The sequence below is a fragment of the Trichosurus vulpecula genome, chromosome 8 (genome assembly GCF_011100635.1).
Source record: "Trichosurus vulpecula isolate mTriVul1 chromosome 8, mTriVul1.pri, whole genome shotgun sequence".
Lineage (NCBI taxonomy): Eukaryota > Metazoa > Chordata > Mammalia > Diprotodontia > Phalangeridae > Trichosurus > Trichosurus vulpecula.
The window spans coordinates 45,368,643-45,394,682 of NC_050580.1; the positions used below are offsets into that span (position 1 = coordinate 45,368,643).

The 26,040-nt window shown below is 36.9% G+C and overlaps 2 protein-coding genes across 2 annotated transcripts; both read left to right on the forward strand.

The window, feature by feature from the left end:
• Window positions 1–1,149: 1,149 nt before the first annotated feature.
• LOC118830098 (olfactory receptor 13A1-like) lies at window positions 1,150–2,079 on the forward strand. Its single transcript, XM_036736990.1, has one exon. It carries the CDS (start codon window positions 1,150–1,152, stop codon window positions 2,077–2,079), a length of 930 nt encoding a protein of 309 aa, XP_036592885.1.
• A 5,050-nt stretch (window positions 2,080–7,129) lies between these two features.
• On the forward strand, window positions 7,130–9,332 carry LOC118829494 (proteasome maturation protein-like). Its single transcript, XM_036736494.1, is given in 3 exon segments — window positions 7,130–7,139; window positions 8,877–9,025; window positions 9,027–9,332. Coding segments are annotated over 3 exon segments (465 nt in total).
• Window positions 9,333–26,040: the final 16,708 nt, after the last annotated feature.

Below are 26,040 nucleotides of genomic sequence, written 5' to 3' on the forward strand. Positions count from 1 at the left end.
ACAATGGAGCTGGTTCCCAATGGGCAGGCACAAAAATAGCAATACCTGAGTAGAAAACTAAGTGAATTCTATCTTGAAATTGCATTTAATTTATATATTCAACTGAGAGGCAGAAAGGGAGCTATATTTATGAGTAAAATGAGTGTTTAAATGAAATGGGCAATTGTAATAGCAAAAAGAGATTAAGTGACTTGCCCAAGTTATATGACAAATATCTGATGCTAGGATTTGAACTTAGTTATTACTAACACCAGGCCCAGCACTTTATTCACTGTAAAACCTAGATACTTAATCTTGGGCCAAATCTCTTTGTATGACTGTTGGATTCTGTTTCTGATCCTGGTCCTTGCCTGTTAACATTGTGGCACTACTTTCCACCACTTACCAGGCATGCCCCTCCACTCTCAATTTTGTTTCTAGTCTGTAATAGTTCAGAAAGTTCCCAATTAAGGCCACCTCTAACACCCCAGACTTAGATAAATGAATTATACCACGAAACTTAGCAGGGTTCACCTCATGCCTGGGGTTGTAAGGGAAACTTTCAGCAAAAGCATTGAAGATCTTTTAACATGTCATATGGAAGGGGCAGCTAGGTGGCGCAGTGGGTAGAACAACAGCCCTGGAGTCAGGAGGTTCTGAGTTCAAATCCAGCCTCAGACACTCAACACACATACTAGCTGTGTGACCTTGGTCAAGTCAGTTCACCACAAATGCACTGCCAAAAAAAAAAAACCAAAAATAAAATAAATAAAATATCATTTGAAAAAGGATGATTTTCCTGAAGTAAGATGAAGATGATGATAATGATGATGATGATGATGATGATGATGATGATGATTATGGTGTGTGTTGGGCATGTGTGTGTGTGTGTGTGTGTGTGTGTGTGTGTGTGTGTGTATGTTTTATTTAATTCTGGGGGGAGAATGAATTCACTGAGAAGCAATTTCACTAACCAAATAATATTTCTCTATTTTTGCTACAATACAGTTTGATGACTTTCTCAAAATTTGATTTTGGAATGTCAAAGCATTTTATTTTGCCTAATTTTTATTCAGATCTGTTTTCTTCTCTTTAGTGAACAAAGTAATCTATCGTTGGTTGGATTTTGTGGCCATACACTGACAAAAGAAAACCTGAAAACCTGCTCATATGGCATCAAATAATCATTCATCAGTGACTGAGTTCATCTTACAAAGGTTCTCTGAGAATCTGCAGGTTCAAATCCTTATCTTCAGCCTCTTCTTAGGACTTTTTATAATGGCATTTATAGGTAACTCACTCATTATCACTGTGATTAGTCTAAATCCAGGCCTCCATACTCCCATGTACTTTTTCCTTACAAATTTGGCCTTACTGGATATTTTCTTCACCTGCACTGTGGTGCCTAAGTTGCTACAAAACCTAATAACCAAGAGCACCATTTCCTACGGTAGCTGCATGGCTCAGATATATTTCCTAACCTGGTGTTTGGGGGCTGAGCTCTTGCTTTTCACAGCCATGGCGTATGATCGGTATGCAGCCATCTGCCAGCCCCTCCACTATAACACTATCATGAGCAAGGCAGCTTGCTGTCTCATAGCATCTGCAGTGTGGGCTATCAGTGGGACCAATATAACAATGCACATCATCATGACTGCTCGGTTGTCTTTCTGTGGCCCCAATGTCATCGATCATTTCTTTTGTGAGATTCCTCCCTTATTGCCTCTCTCCTGCTCCTCAATTGATGTCAACAATGCCATGGTAGCTGCTTCAGACATATTCTTTGCAGTTTTAAATTTTCTACTTGTCTTGCTGTCCTATGGTTTCATCATCTCCAGCATCTTGAAGATCCGGTCCAAGGAAGGGAAAAAGAAAGCATTTTCCACTTGTTCCTCCCACCTCATTGTGGTTACCATGTATTATTGCACTGTAATTTACATATACATTCTTCCTGCTTCTGGTCAGGCACAGAAGAAAGGCAAATTTGCTTCGGTATTTTATACTGCAGTGGCCCCAGCCTTGAACCCTCTCATCTACTCCCTGAGAAACAAGGATGTGAAAATAGCCCTCACGAAATTATGTCCATTTCTAAGGAAATAATTGGTCATTTCACAAACTGATACACCTCTGAAAAATGGGATGAAGAATATCTTTGAAACTGAAAATTGCACATAGATCAGAGGCTGGACATGTTTACACATCATTTCTCCCTGGTAGTCAATGCTCCTGAGCTCAGGATGTGTTGTTAGCTGAACCAAATAACTCCTGTGTCACAATTTTTCTTGAAGAATTTTGATCATTTAATTTTTCTTTAGATATCACCATTTCATATTCAACTTACCCTGTATCCTCTGTTTATCTATTTTTCTATCTATCTATCTGCCTATCTATCTACATGTATATGTATATTTACATACCTATATTTACATAAATATTTATTTGTATTATATACATACACACATATATTCCCTCCAACTATATTAATACTAAGAAAGGTCTCATGCATTGCAAATAGCAACTTTCCATGTAGGAATGTAAACAGTTCAACTCTGATAAGTGCCTTATGATTCTTTATCTTTTAATGCTTCTCTTAAATCTTGTATTAGAAAGTGAAATTTTCTATTCGGTTCTGGTCTTTACTTCAAGAATTCTTTAACGTCGTCTATTTCACTGAATGTCTATTTTTTCCCTTGAAGCATTATTTTTGCTGGGGTAATTCTTGGTTTTAATCCTAGCTCCTTTGACCTCCAGAATATCATATTCCAAGCCCTCCAGTCCCTTAATGTAGAAGCTGCTGCTAAATCTTGCGTTATTCTCATTATGTTCCACAGTACTTGAATTGTTTCTTTCTCACTGCTTACAATATTTTCTCCTCGACCTGGGAACTCTGGAATTTGGGAAGAAAATTCCTAATTTTCCTATTGGTATCTCTTTCAGGAGGTGATCAGTGGATTCTTCCAATTTCTATGTTAGGCTCTGGTACTAGAATGTCGGGACAGTTTTCCTTGATAATTTCTTAAAAGATCATGTCTAGGCTCTTTTTTATCATGGCTTTCAGGTAGTCCAATAATTTTAAAATTCCCTCTTCTGGATCTATTTCCAGGTTAGTTGTTTTTCCAGTGAAATAGTTCCTCTTGTCTTCTATTTTTTTCATTTTTTTGGTTCTATTTCAGGCTTTCTTGATTTTTCATAGAATCATTAGCTTCCATTTTCTCCATTTCAATTTTTAAGCAATTATTTTCTTCACTGAGATTTTGGGAGTCCTTTTCCAACTGTCCAGTTCTGATTTTTAAGGTATTCTTCTCCTCAATAGCTTTTTGGACCTCTTTGGCCATTTGGGGTAGTCTGTTGTTTAAGGTGTTATTTTCTTCAGCATTTTTGAGTGTGTTTTAGGAAGCTGTTGACTTGCATCACTTCCACTTCTCTACACAGTTTTTCCTCTTCTTCTCTTACTTCATTTTCAAAATCCTTTTTCAGTTCATCCATGGCCTGTGAAAAACTCATATTTTTCTTGGATGCTTTGTTGACTTTTTTTTGTCTTCTTCTGGTTGTATGTTTTGATCTTCCTTGTCACCAAACTAAGATTCCATAGTCTGAATTTTTCTCACTGTTTGATCATTTTACCAACAAATTACTTGACTTTTAGATCTTTTTTAAGGTAGAACTGCTTCCAGAATGGAGTGTGCACTGTCCCAAGCTTCAGGGCTTTTGTGCAGCTCTTTTAAGAGATATTTCTAGGTACTTGTAAATTTTTAGTTCTTCCAAGGTTGTATGATCAAAGGAGAGATTCCTACTCCTCTCCTGGTCTGTGCTGTGGTCTGTGAGTGACCATAACTACTCTTTTCTAACGTGGAACTGTGAGGAGGATTCCCTCTCCACTACTGCTGCAAACTCTGCCACATCTGTGCTCCTCCTCATGCCAGGACTGCCATCCAGGTCTGTGACCCAGATCCAGGCATGGGCAAGACAATAAAATTCTCCCCCTGTGCCATGAAAAATATTCCTGTAGTCCATCTTTGATCAGCTGCTCAATCCTCCCATCATCTGTGGGCCAAGAGCTTTGGAAGCAGCCACTGTGACTGCTGTCACTGCCACCTCCATCCTGGGGATGGGACTATTGTAGGGGCTGGACCTTGAACTTCTCTCACCCAGATCTTCCATCTCTTTACTACTGACCTTCTAAGTTGTCTTTGGCATTTGAGGGTTGAGAAGTCTGGATACCACTACAGCTGCCAGTTATTCAGTCCCCTGAAGACTGCTCCAGCACTATATATGCTAGCATGGCCTAAGCAGGACTGTGCTCTTCTCTCAGACTTTGCAATATACCTTTCCCATTAACCTTCCAGGTTGTCTTGGCCTGGAAATTTGTTTCACTCTGTTATTTTGGGGGTTCTGCTGCTATTTGTATAGATTCACTCTTGCAGGTATTTGGAGGGGTTTGAAAGAGGGCTCAAAGAAGTCACTCCTTTCACTCCTCCATCTTGGCTCTGCCCCATATTATTGCACCAAGACATATTCTAAGAGAAAGTTCATTTGATGGTATGGTTTCTTATTCCCTCTGATGACAAATAAGTAGGTGAAACATTGGAATTTTTATTATGAACTTGAGAGGCTTCAGGTGCAATGGAAAAGGCCTCATTTAGGCCTCTTACACCACAAGAGGACTTCCTTTGATTTGACTGAGGAATAAAGAAAAGGCCTCTCTTTACTTCCTCTCTTCATCCAAAGGAAAGGACCTCAACTAAGGCTGATGCTACTAGAGAACTTTGGTGACTGTGGCAAGTGAAAAGGCAAAAGGAAAGGCTACCAGTACGAACAAAAGGTCCTCAACATGATTCCATCTAGAACGCAACTTCTGAGGCCTCTGCAACAAAAAATGAATGATCAAACAGAAAAAAGACTTTTATTATGCCAGGAATGATGAAAGCACCAACCCAGAGGACAAAAATAACAAAAAATCCTATAATCAGAACCTCAAAGAAAAAGTTATACCCAAAAGAACAATTGGAAGTCTTCAGAAAAATGATGAATTTTTAAAAAAATTATAAAAGAAATGAGAGCTATTGAAGGGAAAGGAATAAGCACTTATATAGTGGCAACTATGTGCCAGGCACTGTGCTAAGCACTTCTTTACAATATTAACTCATGTGATTCTCTCAGCAACCTGAAATATACATGCTATGGTTATCGACATTTTGCAGTTCAGGAAGCAGAGATGAAACAGAACTCATTTGCTCAGGGTCATAGAGCTAGTAAGTGTTTGAGGTCAAATTTGAACTCAGGGCTTCCTGATTCCAAACTTAGTGCTCTTCCCACTGCCCCTCCAGCTGCCCTGAAGAAGAGGAGGAGATAATTGGAAATAAAGCCCAATTGTTTAACGAAAGAGGTATAAAACCAAACTCAAGCAAAGATTCACTAAAAATTAGAATGATCCAAATTAATGATAATAAAATTCCACAGGAGATTTCTCTTTGGGATGTATTTGAGGAGGCGATCGATGGATTCTTTCAATTTCTATTTTGCCCTGTGGCTCTAGAATATCAGGGCAGTTCTCCTTGATAATTTCTTGAAAGATGATATCAAGGCTCTTTTTTTGATCATGGCTTTCAGGTAGTCCAATAATTTTTAAATTATCTCTCCTGGATTTATTTTTCAGGTCAGTGGTTTTTCCAATGAGATATTTCACATTGTCTTCCATTTTTTCATTCCTTTGCTTCTGTTTTAGAATATCTTGATTTCTCATAAAGTCACTAGCTTTTACTCTCTCCAATCTAATTTTTAAAGTACTATTTTCTCCCGTGGTCTTTTGGACCTCCTTTTCCATTTGGCTGATTCTGCCTTTCAAGGCATTCTTCTCCTCATTGGCTTTTTGGAGCTCTTTTGCCATTTGCGTTAATCTATTTTTAAGGTGCTGTTTTCATCAGTGTATTTTTCAGTATTTTTTGGGTCTCCTTTAGCAAGTCATTCACTTATTTTTCGTGATTTTCTCTCATCCTTCTCATTTCTCTTCCCAATTTTTCCTCTACTTCTCTAATTTGCTTTTCCAAATCTTTTTGAGCTCTTCCATGGCCTGGGACCAGTTCATGTTTTTCTTGGAGGCTTTTGGTGTAGGCTCTTGCGCTTTGTTGTCTTCTTTAGGCTATATGTTTTGGTCTTCTCTGTCACCAAAGAAAGAATCCAAAGTCTGAGACTGAATCTGGGTGTGTTTTCGCTGCCTGGCCATATCCCCAACCAACTAACTTGACCCTTGAGTTTTTCAGTGGGGTATGACTGCTTGTAGACTAACGAATTCTATGTTCCACGTTTGGACGGGGGATGTGCCAGCTCTGTCACACCAGCACTACTCCTTCCCCAAGAACCTCCAACCCAGACTGGGCTTAGATCTTCAGCAGGTTGTGCACTCCTGCTCTGATCCACCACTTAATTCCTCCCACCAGGTGGGCCTGGGGCCAGAAGCAGCAGCAACTGTAGCTGCCCCACCTCCGCTTCCCCCGGGGCTGGGAGCCGAACTGCAAACTCTTTCCACTCCCACAGCTTTTCCCACTAACTTTCTCTGCAGTCTTTGGTGTTTGTGGGTTGAGAAGTCCGTTAACTGCCGCAACTCACTGATTCAGGGCGCTAGGGCCCCCTCCGCCAGGCTACTGGTCTGGTTGGTCCACCCTGCTCAGGCTGGACTCTGCTCCACTCCATTCCCAGCTCCCAGCTCCATGTAGTTTAGACCTCACCCAGAGACCATCCAGGCTGTCCTGGGCTGGAGCCCTGCTTCCCTCTTCTATTTTGTGGGTTCTGCCGTTCTAGAATTGGTTCAGAGCCATTTTTATAGGTTTTTGGAGGGACTCGGCAGGGAGTTCAAGCTGGTCCCTGCTTTCCAGCTGCTATCTTGGCTCCACCCCCCTTGCCTCCTCAAATAGATGCCAAAAAGAAATCTCCTAGAAATATTGTCGCCAAATTCCAGAGCTCCCAGATCAAGGAGAAAATACTGCAAGCAGCCAGAAAGAAACAATTTGAGTATTGTGGAAACGCAATCAGAATAAGCCAAGATGTGGCAGCTTCTACATTAATAGATTGAAGGGCGTGGAATACGATATTCCGGAGGTCAATGGAGCTAGGATTAAAACCAAGAATCACCTTCCCCACAAAACTGCGTATCATGCTCCAAGGCAAAATATGGATTTTCAATAAAATAGAGGACTTTCAAGCTTTCTCAGTGAAAAGACCAGAACTGAATAGAAAATTTGACTTTCAAGCACAAGAATCAAGAGAAGCATGAAAAGGTAATCAAGAAACAGAAATTGCAAGGGACTTACTGAAGTTGAATTGTTTTGTTTACATTCCTACATGGAAAGATGACATGTATGATTCATGAGACCTCAGTATTAGGGTAGCTGAAGGGAATATGCATATATATATATATATATATATATATATATATATATATATATATACATACATATGTTTATGTATATATATAAGTGAATGTGTATGTATGTGTATATATGTGTATATCTATGTGTATTTATATATACATATACATATATATACATACATATATATATATATATATATATATATATATATAAAAGAGAGAGAGAGAGCAGACACAGGGTGAGTTGAAGATGAAGGGAAGATATCTAAAAGAAATAAAATCAAATTAAGGAATGAGAGAGCAACATACTGAGAGAGGGAGACAGGGAGAGATAGAATGGGGTGGATGTGAGAGGATGGGAGAGGGCAGGTGAGGGGGGAATGAGTGAACCTTGCTCTCATCAGATTTGACCTGAGGAGGGAATACCATACATACTCAATTGGGTATCTTACCCCACCGGAAAGAAGAGGGAGGAAGATGAAAAAATAAAAGGTGGGATGATGGAGGGGGAGGGCAGATGGGGGTGGAGGTAATCAAAAACAAACACTTTGGAAAGGGGTCAGGGTCAAGGGAGAAAATTCAATAAAGCGGGATGGGTTGGGAAGGAGGAAAATATAGTTAGTCTTACATAATGATACACATGTGGCCTATGTTGAATTGCTTGACTTCTTAGGGAGGGTGGGTGAGAAGGGAAGAGGGGAGAGAATTTGGAACTCAAAGTTTTAAAAACAGATTTTCAAAAACAAAAAAAAAAGTTTTTGCATGCAACTAGAAAATAAGATACACAGGCAATGGGGAATTGAAATTTATCTTGCCCTACAAGAAAGGAAGGGAAAAGGGGATGAGAGGGGAGGGTGGTGATAGAGGGGAGGGCTGACTGGGGAACAGGGCAACCAGAATATATGCCATCTTGGAGTGGGGGGGAGGGTAGAAATGCGGAGAAAATTTGTAATTCAAACTATTGTGAAAATCAATGCTGAAAACTTAATATGTTAAATAAATAAATTTAAATTAAAAAATGAATAAGTAAAATTCAACAGGAATTCTTAAAGTCAAAAGAATTAAACTGAAGAAACACTAAGGTGCTTGATATCAAAAAATCACTGACCTAGAAAATAGATCAAGGAAAGATAACTGAACACTTACTGTGTAACAATTGCCAAGGAAGTAGTTGGTGGGTCATAAATCCCCTTCTTTTATAGTTTTTCACAAAGAAAACTGAGTGGAGGGCAGCCCTCAATTAAAGATAAGAGTGGAGACTTTTTTTCACTCACAGTAACAGTGTGAGTTTTGGGATTCTCAAAAATGTGGGTTTTATTCTATAAATCAGCCTTATGTTTGTTGTGTCAGATTATAATAGGATGATCTGAACTTCATAACCAAAAAAAAAGGGAACTTGGATAACATTTTTCAAGGCATCATTGAAGAAACTATCTAAATATATAGGAATGAGAGGGGAAATTGAAAATGAAAAGAATACACTGATGACCTCCTAAAAGAAACCCCAAAATAGGGTGCAGATGATAGCAAGGAGCAGTGAAGTGGCAGCAGGCAGGCAGATTGAAGCTGAATACCACAGGACTTGGATCTCAGCTAGTGGACAGTATTTTAGTTTCTAAACTTTCAACCAGTGCTCCTTTTGGAAACCATGATGTTTTTCAGAAAGGTTTTTCTTGAGTCAAAAAATGAACTTTTGCCAAGTCATCCTCTTGAATTATCAGAAAAAAATATTTTCCAGCTCAATCATGATAAAAATAATTTTTCCACCCTGAGAAATATCCAAGGCCTATATGCTCCCCTGAAGTTACAGAAGGAATTCAAGGCAGTGAAACAGGCCCAGCATCTTCCATTTCTTCAGAGTTTGAACCTCTCCCTGGATATTTTGAGGGGCAATGATGAGAGTATTGGATTTGAAAATATTCTCAATGATCCATCACAAAATGAAATAATTGGAGAACCAGACATGATGATGTTTACATTTTCATGATGCATCTTTTATATCTATGTAAATTGTCAAAAGTAGGAGGGAGATATAGAAAGAGAGAAATAGAATGAGACAGGCAGATAAAAAGAGAGAGAGAGATGGAGATAGAAAGGGAAGAAGGGATTGACAGGAGAGATGGAGGCAGAGACAGAGAATTTTCAGTAAAATAGGAAAGATATTATTGTTGATAAGAACAAAAAGTATTATTTCTGTTTTTCTTATTAAAATTCCATCTTATAGTTTGTGATTGAATCAAAGAATCAGACTCAGGAAATTATTTATTATTGTGCATTTCATTAAACATAATTTGCTATTACCACTAGGTCCACCACCACCACTACCACCACCACCATCAACACCACCACCCACCACCACCACCATGACGACGACGACTACTACTACCACTACTACTACTACTACCACTACTACTACTACTACTACTACTACTACTGCTACTACTACTACTACCAGTACTGTTACTACTACTACTATTACTATTATCCAGATCAATAATGTCATAGCTATAGGGAGCGTTTGGTATGGAAATTCAGTTCACTAGCATTTTGAAATCATCAAAGATACAATTTTTTTCTATGTGATTTTGCCCTAAAGTGTAAGTTATATGTCCACCTACTCCAAAACTTGGTAATTTCCTTTATGCAGACATACATTAGAATATAATAGAATAAAGTAGGATAAGATAGGATATGACATATTATAATATAATAGATGTTTATATGTTTATGTTATATATATACATGTATAATGCTTTTATAATTACATTTTATATATAAATATATAACAAATTTATATATTATATTTATACTCTATTAGTGATAATTTTTAAACCTGTATCTAACATAGGTCACATAAATGTGATTACTTCCTTGCAGCTAAGTGATTCCTCTCTTGGGATCACATGATCATGCCAGTGTTTAACCCCCTTATTTCAAAAAGAGAGCATGGCACAGTAGAAAGAGAATTAGAAAAAAGGATCTTATTAGAATTACAGTGGATAAGGTATAATTAGATGTAATTATATTAGAGACTGATATGATTAGAACTTAGAATCACAAGGGTCTAGCTTTGCCATTTATTATTTCCATTGTCAGACAAGATGGTTGAGCTCTGTAAGCCTGATTTCTCATTTCCAAAGTGAAGATAATTACATCTGTCTCATGTTTTGCAGGACTGTGTGAGGATGAAAAGAAAGGTTGTATAAAACTTTGGCTAAGTTGTATAAGTTTACATAAAACTTTGCTCTATACAACCATACAAATTTATTCAAAATCTTACTTGATATGAGATTTGATATAACATCACCATTCCCATTCTTTTATTAGCAGAGAGATGACCTGAGAATGCCAGGAACTTTCTTTTGCGTCCTTGTTAGGATGTTCTGACAGAAAATTGGTTAAATTTTCCTTCCTAAATTGTTCAATAAGGTCCTAATATAATTTGTCTCAATCTAGTAACTGCCAGAAACATAGAGTAGTCCCATCTGCATTTATTTGGACACTCTGGCTATTAACTAATTCCTTGGGTCTTCCTTGGTGGGCACAAGGGGAAGAGATGCATACAGGCCTGATGACTGTAAAGGGAAGATGAGGAGTGAGAGATGAGAAGTGCCAAAAAAAATCCATTTACTGCTGGCGCACCTTCTCCCCCCACCCCATCTTTTGGATTGCTTCATCACAGATACTAAGTAACACCAAAGCAACCTACTCCTTTGTCTTGGAACTCCATTATCTTGGAAACTCACCAGGCTGGTCAATTTCAAATCTGTCCTCAAGTATCTTATCACCCTTCTCAACTGACTGCTGACACTTTGGGACTTTGGAGACAGGGATGGTGAACACAGAGAGTGATGTATGTGTTAAGGTATAAGAGGAAGGGAACTAGGACTCACTAGTCAGTGAGCAATAACTTGACATTGCCACACTTTTAGAAGCATTTTAGGACAGGAAAGTTGTTCATTTTCAAAAGGCAATATAGTCTGTACTAACCTTTTCATTTACAAAAGCACCAGGAGCATATTTGTGATTGTGTTGTCATGATATTATAGAGGACCTGCCATAACTTCTGTGCTTGTCCATAACACATGATACCAAAGTCAAGTCAGTAAGTCAAGGTTACAAGCATTTTTAAGGGATCACAATGTGACAGGCATTGTGCTAAGGGCTGAGAGTACAAATACAGGTAGAAAAAAGACCTTGCTGTCAAGAGCTTATATTCTAATCGGGGAAGAGAAACTTTAGGCATGTCTTATTGATAAAAAACAAAACAAAACAAAACAAGAAGACCATATTCTTAATACTAGTTGCATTCAGCAAAGACATCTAGAATACACTGAATTAAGAGTTAGGAAACTAAGTCATGAAACTGAGAACATATGCCCAGCTCTGTCATTGGCTGTGAGAATTTGAGTAGGTCAAGGGTCCTAAATTTAGAGTTGTAATGGAGTTCATAGATTATCTATAATTCCTTATATCTTATATGTTCTTACAGTTCCAATCTTCTCGTTTTACAGGGGTGGGGTGGGAATAGAGGATAAGCAATGCAAGTGACTTTCCTAAGGTCAAAAGGCAGTAAATTGTCACTTAATTACACTGTTTCTCAAGTATCTTAAGCTTCATAATGAGAATAATAATATATGTCCTATCTATATCATGGTATTGTCAGACCAAAGGACATAATGTATAAGAAATCGTTTTTCCATAGTCTTATCTCTCTTTCTTTCCCTTTACCTCAGTTTCATCTACTATCCTCATCCGCAAAGGTCTCATTTATTTTCATTATTCTTACCATTGAATAAAATAATGATAACTGATATTATATAGTACTTCAAGGATCCTATAGATTCTCCTGTGGCAGACATCTCTGATACTTATCCCTCTTTTGCAGAGAAAGACAATGAGATTCATAGAGGCAAAGCAAGGGACTCACTAAAGTTCCTATAGCTTGTTAAATACGGAAACAAGCTTCAAATTTTGCAGGCTCCAAACCTAGATATCTAACTCTTATTTCATGCGTCTTCATTTCTTGCTTTTTTTAACTCTCATGAGTCAATGACTTTTTAAAATCTTCACATGAGTAAATCAGCAAATATTAAGCATTTGCTTTGTGGCAGGCCCTGTGTGCTAAGTGCTAGGAGTGCAAAGGAAGGCAAAAATAGTCCTTGCCTTCTGGGAATTCAGATACCAATGGGGGAGACAAAATGCAAACAATTAGTGTATAAACATGATATATAGAGGGTAAGCAGGAGCTAATCTCAGGGGGAGATGGCATCTTTCTTTGTCTGTATCTTTGTCTCTCTATGTCTCTCTACATTCACACATGTGGTTTCTTTAGCATAGGGAGTTCATGATGAAGCACATCCTTTCCCAAGGAAGATGAATCCATCTTCAAATAGTCTGAGGAGTGAGAGTTCCTTGGGACAAAGAAAATGATGACTTGTAAAAAGGAAGGACTGAAGTTAGGAATCTCTTACTGGAAGCCCAGCTCTTTGTCCACAACCTTATAGCCTATCAATGATGGAAATTTGGACTACACTTCTGGGTCTCTATGTTCTCCTATATGAGCTTTAGCCACATATTATCAGGACCCAGACCATTCTCTCAACTTCCCAGTTATTTCTACATTATGAGCCCTTGTGTGTACCTTACCGCACCATTTTCACCAATCCGTTTGTGTGCTTTCTCTATAATAAAATCCTTGAGAAATGGGACTGTCTTGCTTGTATTTATATTGCTCAAGGTGTAACATCATATCTGGCACATAGTATGCTCTTCATGAATGTTCTATCTATCTATCTATCTATCTATCTATCTATCTATCTATCTGTCTGTCTATCTAGATACCATCTACGATTATTGTTAATTATTCCAAATTCCTGTCTTTTTTATCACCAGCATCTTCTCCAATGCCTAGTAAATGAGTGTTGCTAAAGAAATGCCAGTTGATGGATGGTATGAAGATATCATTAGTTTCTCAATACCGTGTTCAAAATCCCTATTTTTTATTTATCCCAAAGTAGAATCTTAATTCATAGATTTAGAACTATAAGTCCATTAGAGGTTACCTAGTCTCACTCCCTCATTCTGCTAGGTAAAATTTCATGTATTTCTGTCTATGTGTCTGTCTTTGTAGGAAGGATGCCTGAAATTTGCAACACATTCTTCTGATAGAAACAAAAGAGTTGTATTTCAAAGAATATTTTTAGATACTGATTTCCTACCTTGAGATCCCATGAAATGGGATCAAAGCATTTTTCTTCATAAGAATGTTTGTGATTCCTTTCACTTTCTTTTGGATCAGGAATTACTTTCACCAGGGTCTTGTTTCAGATTTTGCAAATGTTCATTCTAAACTGGCATTCATTTGCTGGAATATATAAAGCACCAGAATAGTACCAGAAGCCTTGGGTTCTAATTCCTACTTATCCTAACCTTCTGTGTGACCTTGGGCAAGGCCCTCTACTGTTGAATACCCTCTTTGACAAATGAAACTGGTAAATTAATGAGCTCTCAAGTTTCTTCCAGCTCTGACATTCTGTAGCTCTGTGAATACTTCTACTTCCTTTAGCACTGAGAGGCTGCATTGTATGATGGTAAAACCCTAAGCTGAAAGCTAAGAACACCTGAATTTAAGTACTATCTTGGACACATACAGGGACTATGATCAAGAGCAAATCAATGTTCTAGGAAGCTCTCAAAGACTAAAAGAGGAAGAGAAGGCAGCACACTGTGCTAGTAGAGGCAGTTTCTTTACCCACCAGTTTCTTATATTATTTTTTTTAAAAAAGAAACCTTAAATATCAACACATTTGCCACAAATGGAGTGTTATTCAGGACCAGTGGATATAGTTGGTATTATAATCTTACAGCAGTTTATACACTGCTGTGCCCTTTGATATATTTTTGTTCAGTATAAAAACTGATCTTCTAAAGGATGTGGCTACATAGGAGTATGGAGAAATGATCATTACATTTTTGGTAAAAATTTTAGAAAGTATAATTAATGAATGGCAAAATTCTGGTGATTTCCAGACTTCACGAAGTCAAGTTGGAAAGGCAGGATTTCCTGGATTTAGAAGGATGAGGCTCTGACCAGTTATTACATGAACACCATTAAAATGTAGATAAATGCTGGCAGATTTTTGGTAAGATCCTACCCTTTCTCCTGGTGATTTTTGTCCAATGGTCAGTTACCTATATTGTTAATATATTTTTCTTAGATCAAATTTGCCCCTTGATATAAGGTTAGCCCATTGCCACTATTCTTTGGTTTATAGGAAAAATTAAAAATGTTGCCTTCTTTAAAGTAATGATGTTTTAGAAGATAGTTTGTATAGAAGCTCTATTTGCATGTTGTCAGGACAGGTAATTGAAACGTGAAGATTTTGCTTATAATGGGAGCCATTATGCAGTTGAAACAAGAGTTTCTTCTTATGTCTAATCTATATCATGTAAGACACTGAACACATTTCCAAGAAAAAGTTGGAAAAGTAAACTAATCAACCTGAGCCAAAGTGGCACAAGAAAATCCTTGGGGGTAAAATTGAATTTGGTTATCTAGAGCATATTTGAAATTACTTCAGAGTGAATATTGAAAAACCGTATTTTAAAGATTCCTTTCTGTTAGTCAGATTGATTAGAGAAAATGTAAATTTCTGCCACTCCAAGACAGCTCTGCCATGAAGAGTGATGAATGCTTTATAATAAGCTGTCCAGCTATGGTTAGATTAGAAGAAACTGAATAATTGAGCTGGTTCTATATGGGCAGGCATAAAAATAGCAATACCCGAGTAGGAGATTAAGTGAATTCTATCTTGAAATTGCATTTTATTTATGTATTGAACTGAGAAGCAGAAAGGAAGCTATTTTTTCAAGAAACTGAGTCTTTAAATGAAAGCGGTAATTGTAATAGCAAAAAGAGATTAAGTGACTTGCCCAAGCTATATAACTAATAAATATCTGATGCTAGAATTTGAACTTAGGCAAGACTAATCCCAGGTCCAGCACTTTATCCACTGTAACACATAGCTACATATCCCTGGGCCAAATCTCTTTTTATGACCCTTAGATTCTGTTTCTGATCCTGGTCCTGACCTGTTACCATTACAGACATAGCACTACTTTCCACCACTTACCAGGCATGTACCTCCACTATCTATATGCTGGGCATTAATTTTGTTTCTGGCCTGTAATAGTTCAGTGAATTCCCAATTAAGGCCATCTATCACACCCCAGACTCAGACAAATGAATTATACCATGAAACTTAGCAGGGCTCACCTCATTGCTGGGGTAGTAAGGGAAACTTCTGACAAAAGCATTGAAGGGCTAAAAATGTCATATGAAAAAGCATGATTTTCCTGAAGTAAGATGATTATTATTATGGTGTGTGTGTGTGTGTGTGTGTGTGTGTGTGTGTGTGTGTGTGTGAGACAGAGAGAGAGAGAGAGAGAGAGAGAGAGAGAGAGAGAGAGAGAGAGAGAGAGAGAGAGAGAGAGAGTTTTATTTAATTCTGGTGGGATAATGAATTCACTGAGAAGAGATTTCACTAACCAAAAAATATTTCTCTATTTTTGGTGCCGTACAATTTGGTGACTTTGTCAAAATTTGATTTTGGAATATCAAAGTATTTTACTTTGCCTAATTTTAATTCAGATCTCTGTTTTCTTCTCTTTAGTGAACAAAGTAATCTATCATTGGTTGGATTTGGTGGGCTCACATTGACAAAAGAAAACCTGAAAACCTACTCATATGGCCTCAAATAATCAATATCACTCTCAAGAACTTTGGAATTGATTGTGCAATGTGGGAGACACAGGACCACTTAGCATGGCATGCCCACCCCAGAGAAGGTGCTGCAGTCCATGAGCAAAGCAGAATTGAAACAGCTCAAAGAAAATGCAGGATGTGCAAATTTGGAGGATCAAATGCTCACATGGACTATTCGCGCTGACTTGTGGTAGAGCATGCTGAGCTCATATTTGCCTGATCAGCCACAGTGGGACACATTGAATTTTAACTTAAGCATATTGATGTTATTTTGTTCCTCTTTGAGAACAAAGGACAACAAACAACCAACTATTGGATTGGAAAAATAAAGTCCCATAAGTCATCAGCATTTATGTATGTTGCCAACAAACTCCAGCAGGCGGAGATAGAAAATGAAATTCCCTTAAAAATTACAGAAAGTAAAATCTTTGTGATTGTATTTGCCAAGAATCAAATTTGAAGCTCTCCTTCAGCCCTACCTACCTGAATTTATGAATAAAAATACAAAATCTTCTTTATAGAAATAAATTGGGGATATATTAATGGCTCATGGGTAGGCCAAGCTAACATAATACAAATGCAATATGACCTAAATCCATTTATGTATTCTGTGCCATGCGTATTGAACCAATTGAAGTATGGATTCTTTATAAGACTAGAGAAGAAAATAAGAAAAAGTCATAATAACTTTCATATAGAAGGAACATAATGTATAGTATTGTAAAGCATTTTCACATTTTAAAAGATACAGCCTGGTACAGTGGAAATGTTCCTGAATATGGAGACACAAAACCTGTACCAGATTCCAAGCTTTACCACTCAATTACTTTGTAGCTTAATGCATGTTTTCAAACATCTCTCTGCCTCCATTTGTCCACTGATAAAATGGAACTGCATACTTTCATTGCAAGGTTGCTTGACCAGAGAAAAGGGAATGAAAGTGAGACTGGTTTCCTTCATTTGATAATTCTGACAACTCCAAGAGAAAGGCAGAATAAGTATTTTTCTACCTTCCCAGAATATTAAAATGAGTTTGATAAAAGTTGATTTGCTCAGAGTCACATAGGGAATAGGTGGCTGAGATTCTGTTTTGATATTGTCTGGGGGCAAAAGACACACACACACACACACACACACACACACACACATACACAATTACACTTCACACAGTCAAGCATAAATGACCCTTCTCTACTTCACATAGTCTAAATCGTCTGAACTGCTTATTTTCCCAGTCATGGAAAAGTATGATTGCCAAAAATACTCTGTATGTTTTTTGGTGTCTACAGTGTGCTGCATCTCTGTCTTATTTATTCGAAAAATACGATTCCAATAACGCAACTTTCCTATTGTGAACCCAATGTCATTATTCATCTTCTGTGAAACTCCCTCTCCCCAGCCCTCTCTTATTGTTCTCATGTACTTCTATGTAAAGAATGCCACAACTTTCTTGGCAGATGCCTTTTATGGGATTGTACATTTTCTGTTTATTTTTGTATCCTATGTGTTCATTATCAATAATATAATAAAGATGCCAACAGCAGTGGGGAAGAAGAGAGCACTCTACTCTTCATATCTCATTGTGTTGTTCATAAATATTACTGATATATTTTAATTATACTATACATATATAAGGTTTAGGTAGCTAGGTGGCACAGTGGATACAGCACTGGATTGGAGACAGAAACACTCATCTTCATGAATTCAAATCCAGTCTTAAACACTTACTAGCTGTATGACCCTGAACAAATACTTAACCTTGTTTGACTCAGTTCCTCATCTGTAAAAGAAACTGGAGAAGAAAATGGCAAACTACTCCACTATGTTTTCCAAGAAAACCCCAAATCGGGTCACAAAGAGTTGGACAAAACTGAAAAGTGACTAAACAAAATACAATGACTAGATCAGCCTTGTATCTAAGCAAAAGATGTTATCACCATCATTATCATCATCACCACTTCATTATCTCTTTTGATGGAATGCAGATAGAAAAGTCCAAGTCATTATATTATTATTATTCTTTCCTATTGAATATATTAGGGACCTTGGTGCAGGCAGAGAAAATGAATGCCTTTTGTGATTGAATAATACTACTAGAATGTACTCTGCCCTTCTGAGCAGTCAGTTAAATGAACTTTAGAACATCTCCAGGAGTAGACAGGATGATATAGGTGACATTCACATAACCCTTTTGTCATAAGGTTTTAACCTCTTCTAAGTCTCATCTCCATGTTTTGAAAGGTTTTTTTTTTCAAATAATTTGGAGATTTTGAATACTTGATCAAGCAGCTCCTATTTAGAATCTTATTCTTGAGTATTTGGAAATTAAAGTTATATTCAGGCAGTTGTAGGCAACAGTCCTGTCTCTACTGAAGCTCCACTTCCATTACAGATTTCTTGAATATTCAAGAATGGCTTGAGGTTTGCTTTTATAGCAGGAAGGTTTTTCTTAGTACATAAAGGCTAACTTGCCAGCTTCTGGGTGTCTACTTATCTGTTTTTTTAGGGATCTTGACTTTTATTGTTATTATTATATCCTACTATGTTTTTGTTTTATTTTCTAAGGTGTAAAAAAGTCATAATAGGTGTGAGTTCCCTTGGCATGTCTTAGAAACTTGTCTATTTAAGACTCCAGCATCTTATTATTATAGTCAGTTCATTTTTTTTAATTCACCAGTGAAAAAATAAACCCCAAAACAGCAGTCTCATCAGTTGCTTAGTGCCATGTACGCCAAAGGAAACTTAGCACTTGCATTTTCTTTTGACTGGGATTATTGTGTCATAGCTTCAACATAATCCAAGATAAATCATGGTTTAATTGTTCCTCTAGGGGCTAAGATGACAGAATTTCCCAGGGCTCTCTTTAGCTGACCTTTGGAAAAGGACTGAGCCTAACTGAATCCTTGTTCCAAACCTCCTTACAGAGCGATGAACACACAAACTAATGAGCACTAAAGGTTTTCTGGAAAAAAAGAATCTTCCAGTTATTATCTTCAATCAGAAAAAGGTAAGTTTGCCAAGCGATTGGAAATAGTGCTTCTTTTGTTATAAGATGAAAAAAAAACTGACCCCAATAGAAGGGAAAGTTTAAAAAAAATGCATGTTTAAAATTAAAGTATGTTTATATTTTTGTGACAGGTTAATTTACATTTTTGCAAATTATTAAATGTAGGATGGAGGGAGGGAGAGAGAGAGAGAGAGAGGACAGAGAGAGAGAAAGGGAGTTAGGGACAGGAGAGACAGGCAGAGACAGAATTTTCAATAAAATAGGAAACATATAATTATTGATAAGAATCTGAAGTGTTATTTCAGTATTTCCTTTTAAAATTTCATTTTAAATTTTGTGACTGAATCAAAGAAACAGGTTCAAGAAATTCTTTATTTTCAGGCATTTGCTTAACCATAATTTGTTATTACCACCACCACCGCCACCACTGCTATTACTCCTACTTCTACTCCTACTCCTACTACTATTCTCTAGACCAATAATTTCATGGCAGTAGGTAGCATTTAGAATAGAAATTCATTTCACTGATGAAGGTTGGCACATGGGGTAACTTGTTGTCTTAGTTGCCTGGGGTAATAAACATTGAGTCCCTGACCAACTCAAGAACTTGTCACAGGTAGGACTTAACTGCCATTCTTCCTGACATGGTGGCCAGCCTACTGTCTGTCATTCTGCACTGCCTCATGCATCATATATGAATTCATGGCATTAATATATTGTAAGCTCCTAAAGTTTTGAAATCATCATGGAAGAAATTTTGTTCTATGTGGTTTTGGTATGAAGAGTATACTATATGTCTTCCTTTAAAACTTGGCAATTTCCCTTATGAAGACACATAATAGACTAGATTAGAATACAATAGGATAGGATAGGATAGCATAGAATAGCATAGGATAACATTAGATAGGACATATAATAAAACAATAAAATAGATGCATATAAGTATTTATATTACATATACATGTATAATGTATTTATACTTACACATTGGGTATAAATATACAACACATTTATATCTTTATGTATTACATTTATCATCTATTACTAACATTTTTTTAAATTATCTAGCTTCAGTCAGATAAGGGTGATTACTGCCTTACAGTTAAGTGATCCTCCTCTTCAGGATCATACAATCAGGCCAGTATGTCAATCCCTTATTTCAAAAGGACAACGTGGCATAGTAGAAAGAGAATTGAACTTGGAAAAAGAAAGATCTCATTAGAATTACAGTTGAATAGACCTGATGAGATCTAATTAGATTAGAAATTGATCTGATTAGAACTTAGAATCAGAAGGCTCTAGCTTTGCCACTTATTATTTCCATTGTCAGACAAGATGGTTGAGCTCTGTAAGCCTGATATCTCATTTCCAAAGTAAAGATAATTGCATCTGTCCTATGTTTTTCAGGACTCTGTGAGGATGAAAAGAAAGATTGTATAACACTTTCTTTTATATAGGTGAATAGATTTCTTCAAAGTCTTCCTTCTTTTATTAGCAGAGATATAACCTGAGAATTTCCGGAACTTGCTGTTTCATCCTTGTTAGGATGTTATGATAGAGAACGTGTTAACTTTTCCTTCCTAAATTTTTGTTCAATTAGGTCCTAATATAATTTGTTTCAATCTAGCAACTACAAGAAGCATAGAGTGGGCCCTTCTGCATTTATATAGTTACCACTCTTGCTTTTAGCTAATTCCTTGGGTCTTCCTTGGTGTGGACGATGGGAAGAGATGGATCCAGAGATGGTGATTGTAAAAGTAGGATGAGGAGTAAGAGGTGAGAAGTGATAAAAAAAGCCATTTACTACAAACCCACATTCTCCCCCTCCACCATTTGCATTATTTCATCATAGATGGTGACACCAAAGCAACCTACTCCTTTTGTCTTGAAAACTGGTTGTCTTGGAAACTCACCAGGCTGGTCAATTTCACATCGTTCCTCAAATATCTAATCTCCCTTCTCAACTGACTTCCAATACTTTGGGACTTTGGAGATAGGGATTGTGAAGACAGAGTGTGCTGTGTGTCTTAAGGGAAGGGAATAAATGCAAGGGAACTAGGACTTAGTAGTCAGTGAGTGATGACTTGACATTGAAACACTTTTAGAAGCATTTCCCAGACAGGAAAGTTGCCATTTTCAAAAGAGTATATAGTCTGCACTAACCTTTTCATTTATAAAAGCACCATGAACACATTTGTGATTGTGTTGTCTCTTTGGTACAGAGGAGTTGCCATAGCTGATGTGCTTGCCCATAACAGATGGTACAGAAGTACAGTCAGCAAGTCAAATTTATAAGCATTTTTAAGGGATTACAATGTGCCAGACACTGTGTGAAGGGATGAGAATACAAATACAAATAGAAAAAAAGAAGCCCCCTCTATCAAGGAGCTTATATCCTAATGGGGGAAGGCAAACTATAGGCATTTTTAATTGAGAAAACAAAACAAAACAAAACAAAACAGAAAATGATCCTTTTAATACTTATCGCATTCAGGAAAGGCATCTTGAGTGCACTGAATTGAGTTGGGAAACTGAGTCACAAAACCTAGAATCTATACCCAGCTCTGTCATTGGCTGTGAGCATTTGAGTTAGTTAGGGGTCCTAAATTTAGAGTGGTAAAGACATTCATAGATTATCTGTAAGCCCTTATATCTTATATCTTCTTACAGGTCCAACTTTCTCATTTTACACGGTGGGGGTGGGAATAGAGGATAAACAATGAAAGTCACTTGCCTAAGGTAAAAAGGCAGTAAATTTTCACTTACTACCCTGTTTCTCAAGTATCTTCAGGTTCAAAATGAGAATAATAATATATGTCCTATCTATATCATGAGATTGCCATTCAGACCAAATGAAACGATGTATATGAAATCCTTTTTCATTAGTCTTCTCTCTTTCTTTCTCTTTCCTTCAGAGTCTTCTATCATCCTCATTTGCAAGCATCTCAAATTTATTTTCAGTATTCTTACCATTGAATGATAATAATGATAACTGATATTATATAGTACTTGAAGGTTTGTGAATCATTTTTCATTCATTTTCTCAGTGGATATCTCTGATCTTTATCCTCCTTTTTCAGAGCAGGAAAACAAGATTCATAGAGGAAAGTAAGGGACTCACCAATGTTCCCATAACTAGTTAAATATGGAAGCATGCTTCAAATTTCTCCAGGCTCCAAACCTAGATATCCAGCTATTATTTAATGCTTCTTCATTTTTTGCTTTCTTAATAATCATAAGCCAATGATTTTTAAAATATCCTCACATGAGTCAGTCCACCATTACGAAGCACTTGCTTTGTACTAGGCCCTGTGTGCTAAGTTCTAGGAATGTAAAGGAAGGTAAAAAATTGTCCTTGCCTTCTGAAGTTCAGATACTAATGGGGGAGTCAACATACAAACAATCATGTATAACCATGATATATAGAGGGTGAGCAGGAGGTATTCTCAGAGGAAGATGGTGTCTTTCTCTCTGTGTCTGTACCTTTGTCTGTTTCTTTACACCTCTCTCTCTAATCCTACATGTACATTCTTTATCATAGGGAGTTCCTCACGTAAAACTTCCTTTCCCAAGGAAGATCAATCCATGTTCAAATAGTCTTAGAGAGTGAGAGTTTCTTGGGACAAAGAAGATAATATAATGACATGTACACAAAGTCTACACAATCAGAGGAAAGACTGGAGTTGGGACTCTCTAACTGAAAGGCCAGCTCTTTGTTCACATGCTCATATCTTACCAATGATGGAGATTTGGACTACACTTATGGTTCTCCAGGTTGTGTTATATGAGTTTTGGCCTTATTTTGTCAGAACCCAGCCCACTCTCACAACTTCCCAGTTATTTCTACGTTATGACCCCTTGTGGTTGCCTCACCCTGCCATTTTCACCACCATACATTTTGTGTTTTCTCTATTATAAGCTCCTTCTGAAAAGGAACTGTCTGGTTTGTATTTGTTTTCCTCAAAGCTTAACATAATGTCTGGAACATAGAGGGTTCTTAATGAATATCCTATCTATCTATGTATCTATGTATCTATCTATCTATGTAGATACCACCTACTACTATTGCTAATTATTCTAAATTTCTGTCTTTCTATCATCAGCACCTAGCCCAGTATCTTGTACATGAGAGTTTCTAAAGAAATGCCAGTTGACTGATGGTGTGAAGACATTCTAAGTTCCTCAGAACTGTGTTCAAAATCTCTACATTCTATTTACCCAACCCATAATCTTTATTCATGGATTTAGAACTATAAATTCATTGAGAGTAACCTAGTCTCACTCCCTCATTCTGCTGATAAAAAATTCATTTCTGTCTGTCTGTCTGTCTGTCCATGTAGGAGGGAGGCCTAAAACTAGGAAAATCATCTTCTGACAGAAACAAAAGAGTTGGGTTTCACAGAATCTTTTTAGAAACTAATTTCCTGCTTTCAGATCCCATGAAATATGATCACTGCATTTCTATTCTTAAAAATGTTTGTGAGTCTTTTCAATTTCTTTTAGATCAGGTATTGCTGTTAATGAAGTCTAGTTTCAGATTTTGAAAATGCTTATTCTAAACTTGCATTTATTTGGTAGAGTATATAAAGCACCAGAATAGTACTCAGGAGCCTTGGGTTCTAATTTCTATTCAGCCTTACCTTCTGTGAGACATTGGATAGTCCTTCCCCTGTTTAATACTATCTTTGTCAAATTAAAGTGGTAAATTAATGAGTTCTCATATTTCTACTAGCTCTGACATTCTGTGGCTTTGTGAATACTTCTACTCCCTTTAGCACTGAGAGGTTTTGTGGTATAATGGTAAAAACCTGAGCTTAAAGCTAAGAAGACTTGAATTTAAGTCCCATCTTGGACACATACAGGGACTATGATCCAAAACAAGTCAATGTTCTAGGCAGCTTTCAAAGACTAAAAGTGGAAGAGAAGGCAGCAGACTGTGTTAGTAGGGGCAGTTTCTTTACCCACTAGTTTCTTATATTAATTTTTAAAAGTACCATAAATATCAGCACTTTTGCCACAGACAGAGCCTGATTCATGGGCCGTGGTTATGGTTGATATTATAATCTTATAATATGTTTGTGCACTACTATGCCTTTTAATATATTTTTGTTCCCTTATGAAAACTGATCTTACGAAGGAAGTGGCTACACAGCTTTATGGAAAAACGATCAGTACATTTTGGTAACTATTTTAGAAAGTATATTTGATGAATGGCAAAATTCTCTCTGAGGCTTGTGGTCATGATCACAAAATTAGTGGTTTCAAGCTTTCAAGAAGTCAATCCTCCTTCAATATTGGCAAAGGGTGATTTCCTAGACTTAGAAAGATGAGAAGGCTTTGACCAATTATGAAATGTGTTCACTGAAAAAACTCTATTAATTTCTATATAAAGGCTGCAGATTTTTGACCTGATACTACTCCTTCTCCCAGTGATTTTTGTCCAATGTCCCATTGTGTAGATTATTAATATATTTTTCTTAGATCAAATTTGCCCCCTTGATATAATTTAAGCCCATAAGTAGTACTCTGGTTTGTAGGAAAAATTAAAAAAATGGTGCCTTCTTTAAACTAATGATTTGTTAGAACATTTTATAGAAGCTCTATTTATATTTTGTCGGTAAAGATTATTGAAATGTGCACATTTCAGTTATAATGGGGTTAATTTTGCAGGTAAAACAATAGCTTCAACTTACATGTAAAAAGTATCATGTCAGACACTGAGTACATCACCAAGAAAAAGTAGGAAAAAGGGAAACTAATCAACCTGAGCCAAAATGGCACAAGAAAATCCTTGGGGGTAAAATTGAATTTGGTTATCTAGATCACATTTGCAATTACTTCAGAGTGAATGTTGATAAAAAAAATATTTAAAGATTCTTTTCTGTTACTCAGATTGATTAGAGGAAATGTAAATTTCTGCCACTGGAAAGGATCATTATCATGAAGAGTGAGGAATGCTTTAGAAGCAGCAGTGCAGCTTAGGTGAAATTAGAGGAAACTGAAAGATGGAGCTGGTCCCACATGGACAGGCATAAAAATTTTGATACCTGAGTAGAATACTAACTGAGTTCTATGTTTAAATTGTGTTTTATCCATATATTAAACAAAGAAGCAGAAAGGGAGATATATTTATGAAGAAACTAAGTGTTTAAATGAGAGTGATCATAATAGCAGACAGAGATTAAGCAACTTGCTCAAGTCAAATAACTAATAAAGGTCTGGTGCTAGATTTGAATTTAGGTATTAGTAACTCCAGGTCCAGTACTTTACCCATTGTACCACCTACCTTCTTAACCTTGGGCTAAATCTCTTTGTATGATGCTTGGATTCTGTTTCTGATCCTGGTTCTGATCGAGTTTCCGTTACAGTTACAGCATTACTTTCCACCACTATCCAGGCATGCACCCCCACTATCTCTATCTTGAGCAGCAATTTTGTCTTTGGCCTGTAATAGTTCAGAGAATTCACTACGATGGCCATTCCTCATACCCCAGACTCAAACAAATGAATTATACCATGAGACTTAGTTGGGGTCACCTCATGGTTGGAGGAGTAAGGGAAACTTTAAACAAAAGTTTAAACAAAAAGTTCTGTAAAATGTCACATGAAAGAAAGTATGATTTCCCTGAAGGAAGATGATAATGATAATAATGACAATGTGTGTGTGTATGTTTCATTTAAGTCAGGGGGGAGAATGAATTCATTGAGAAGAGATCTCACTAACCAAATAATGTTTCTCTATTTCTGGTGAACAACAGTTAGCTGACTTTGTCCAAATTTGATTTTAGAATATCAAAGGATTTTACTTTGCCTTATTTTAATTCAGATGTTCATTTTATCCCTTTAGTGAACAAAATAATCTATTGATGGTTGGATTTTGTGGGCATACACTTACAAAAGAAGACCTGAAAGAATTCTCAT

What these genes read in the sequence shown, in the direction of transcription:
- LOC118830098 (XM_036736990.1), top strand. Translation starts at nt 1,150, where the DNA reads ATGGCATCAAATAATCATTCATCAGTGACTGAGTTCATCTTACAAAGG.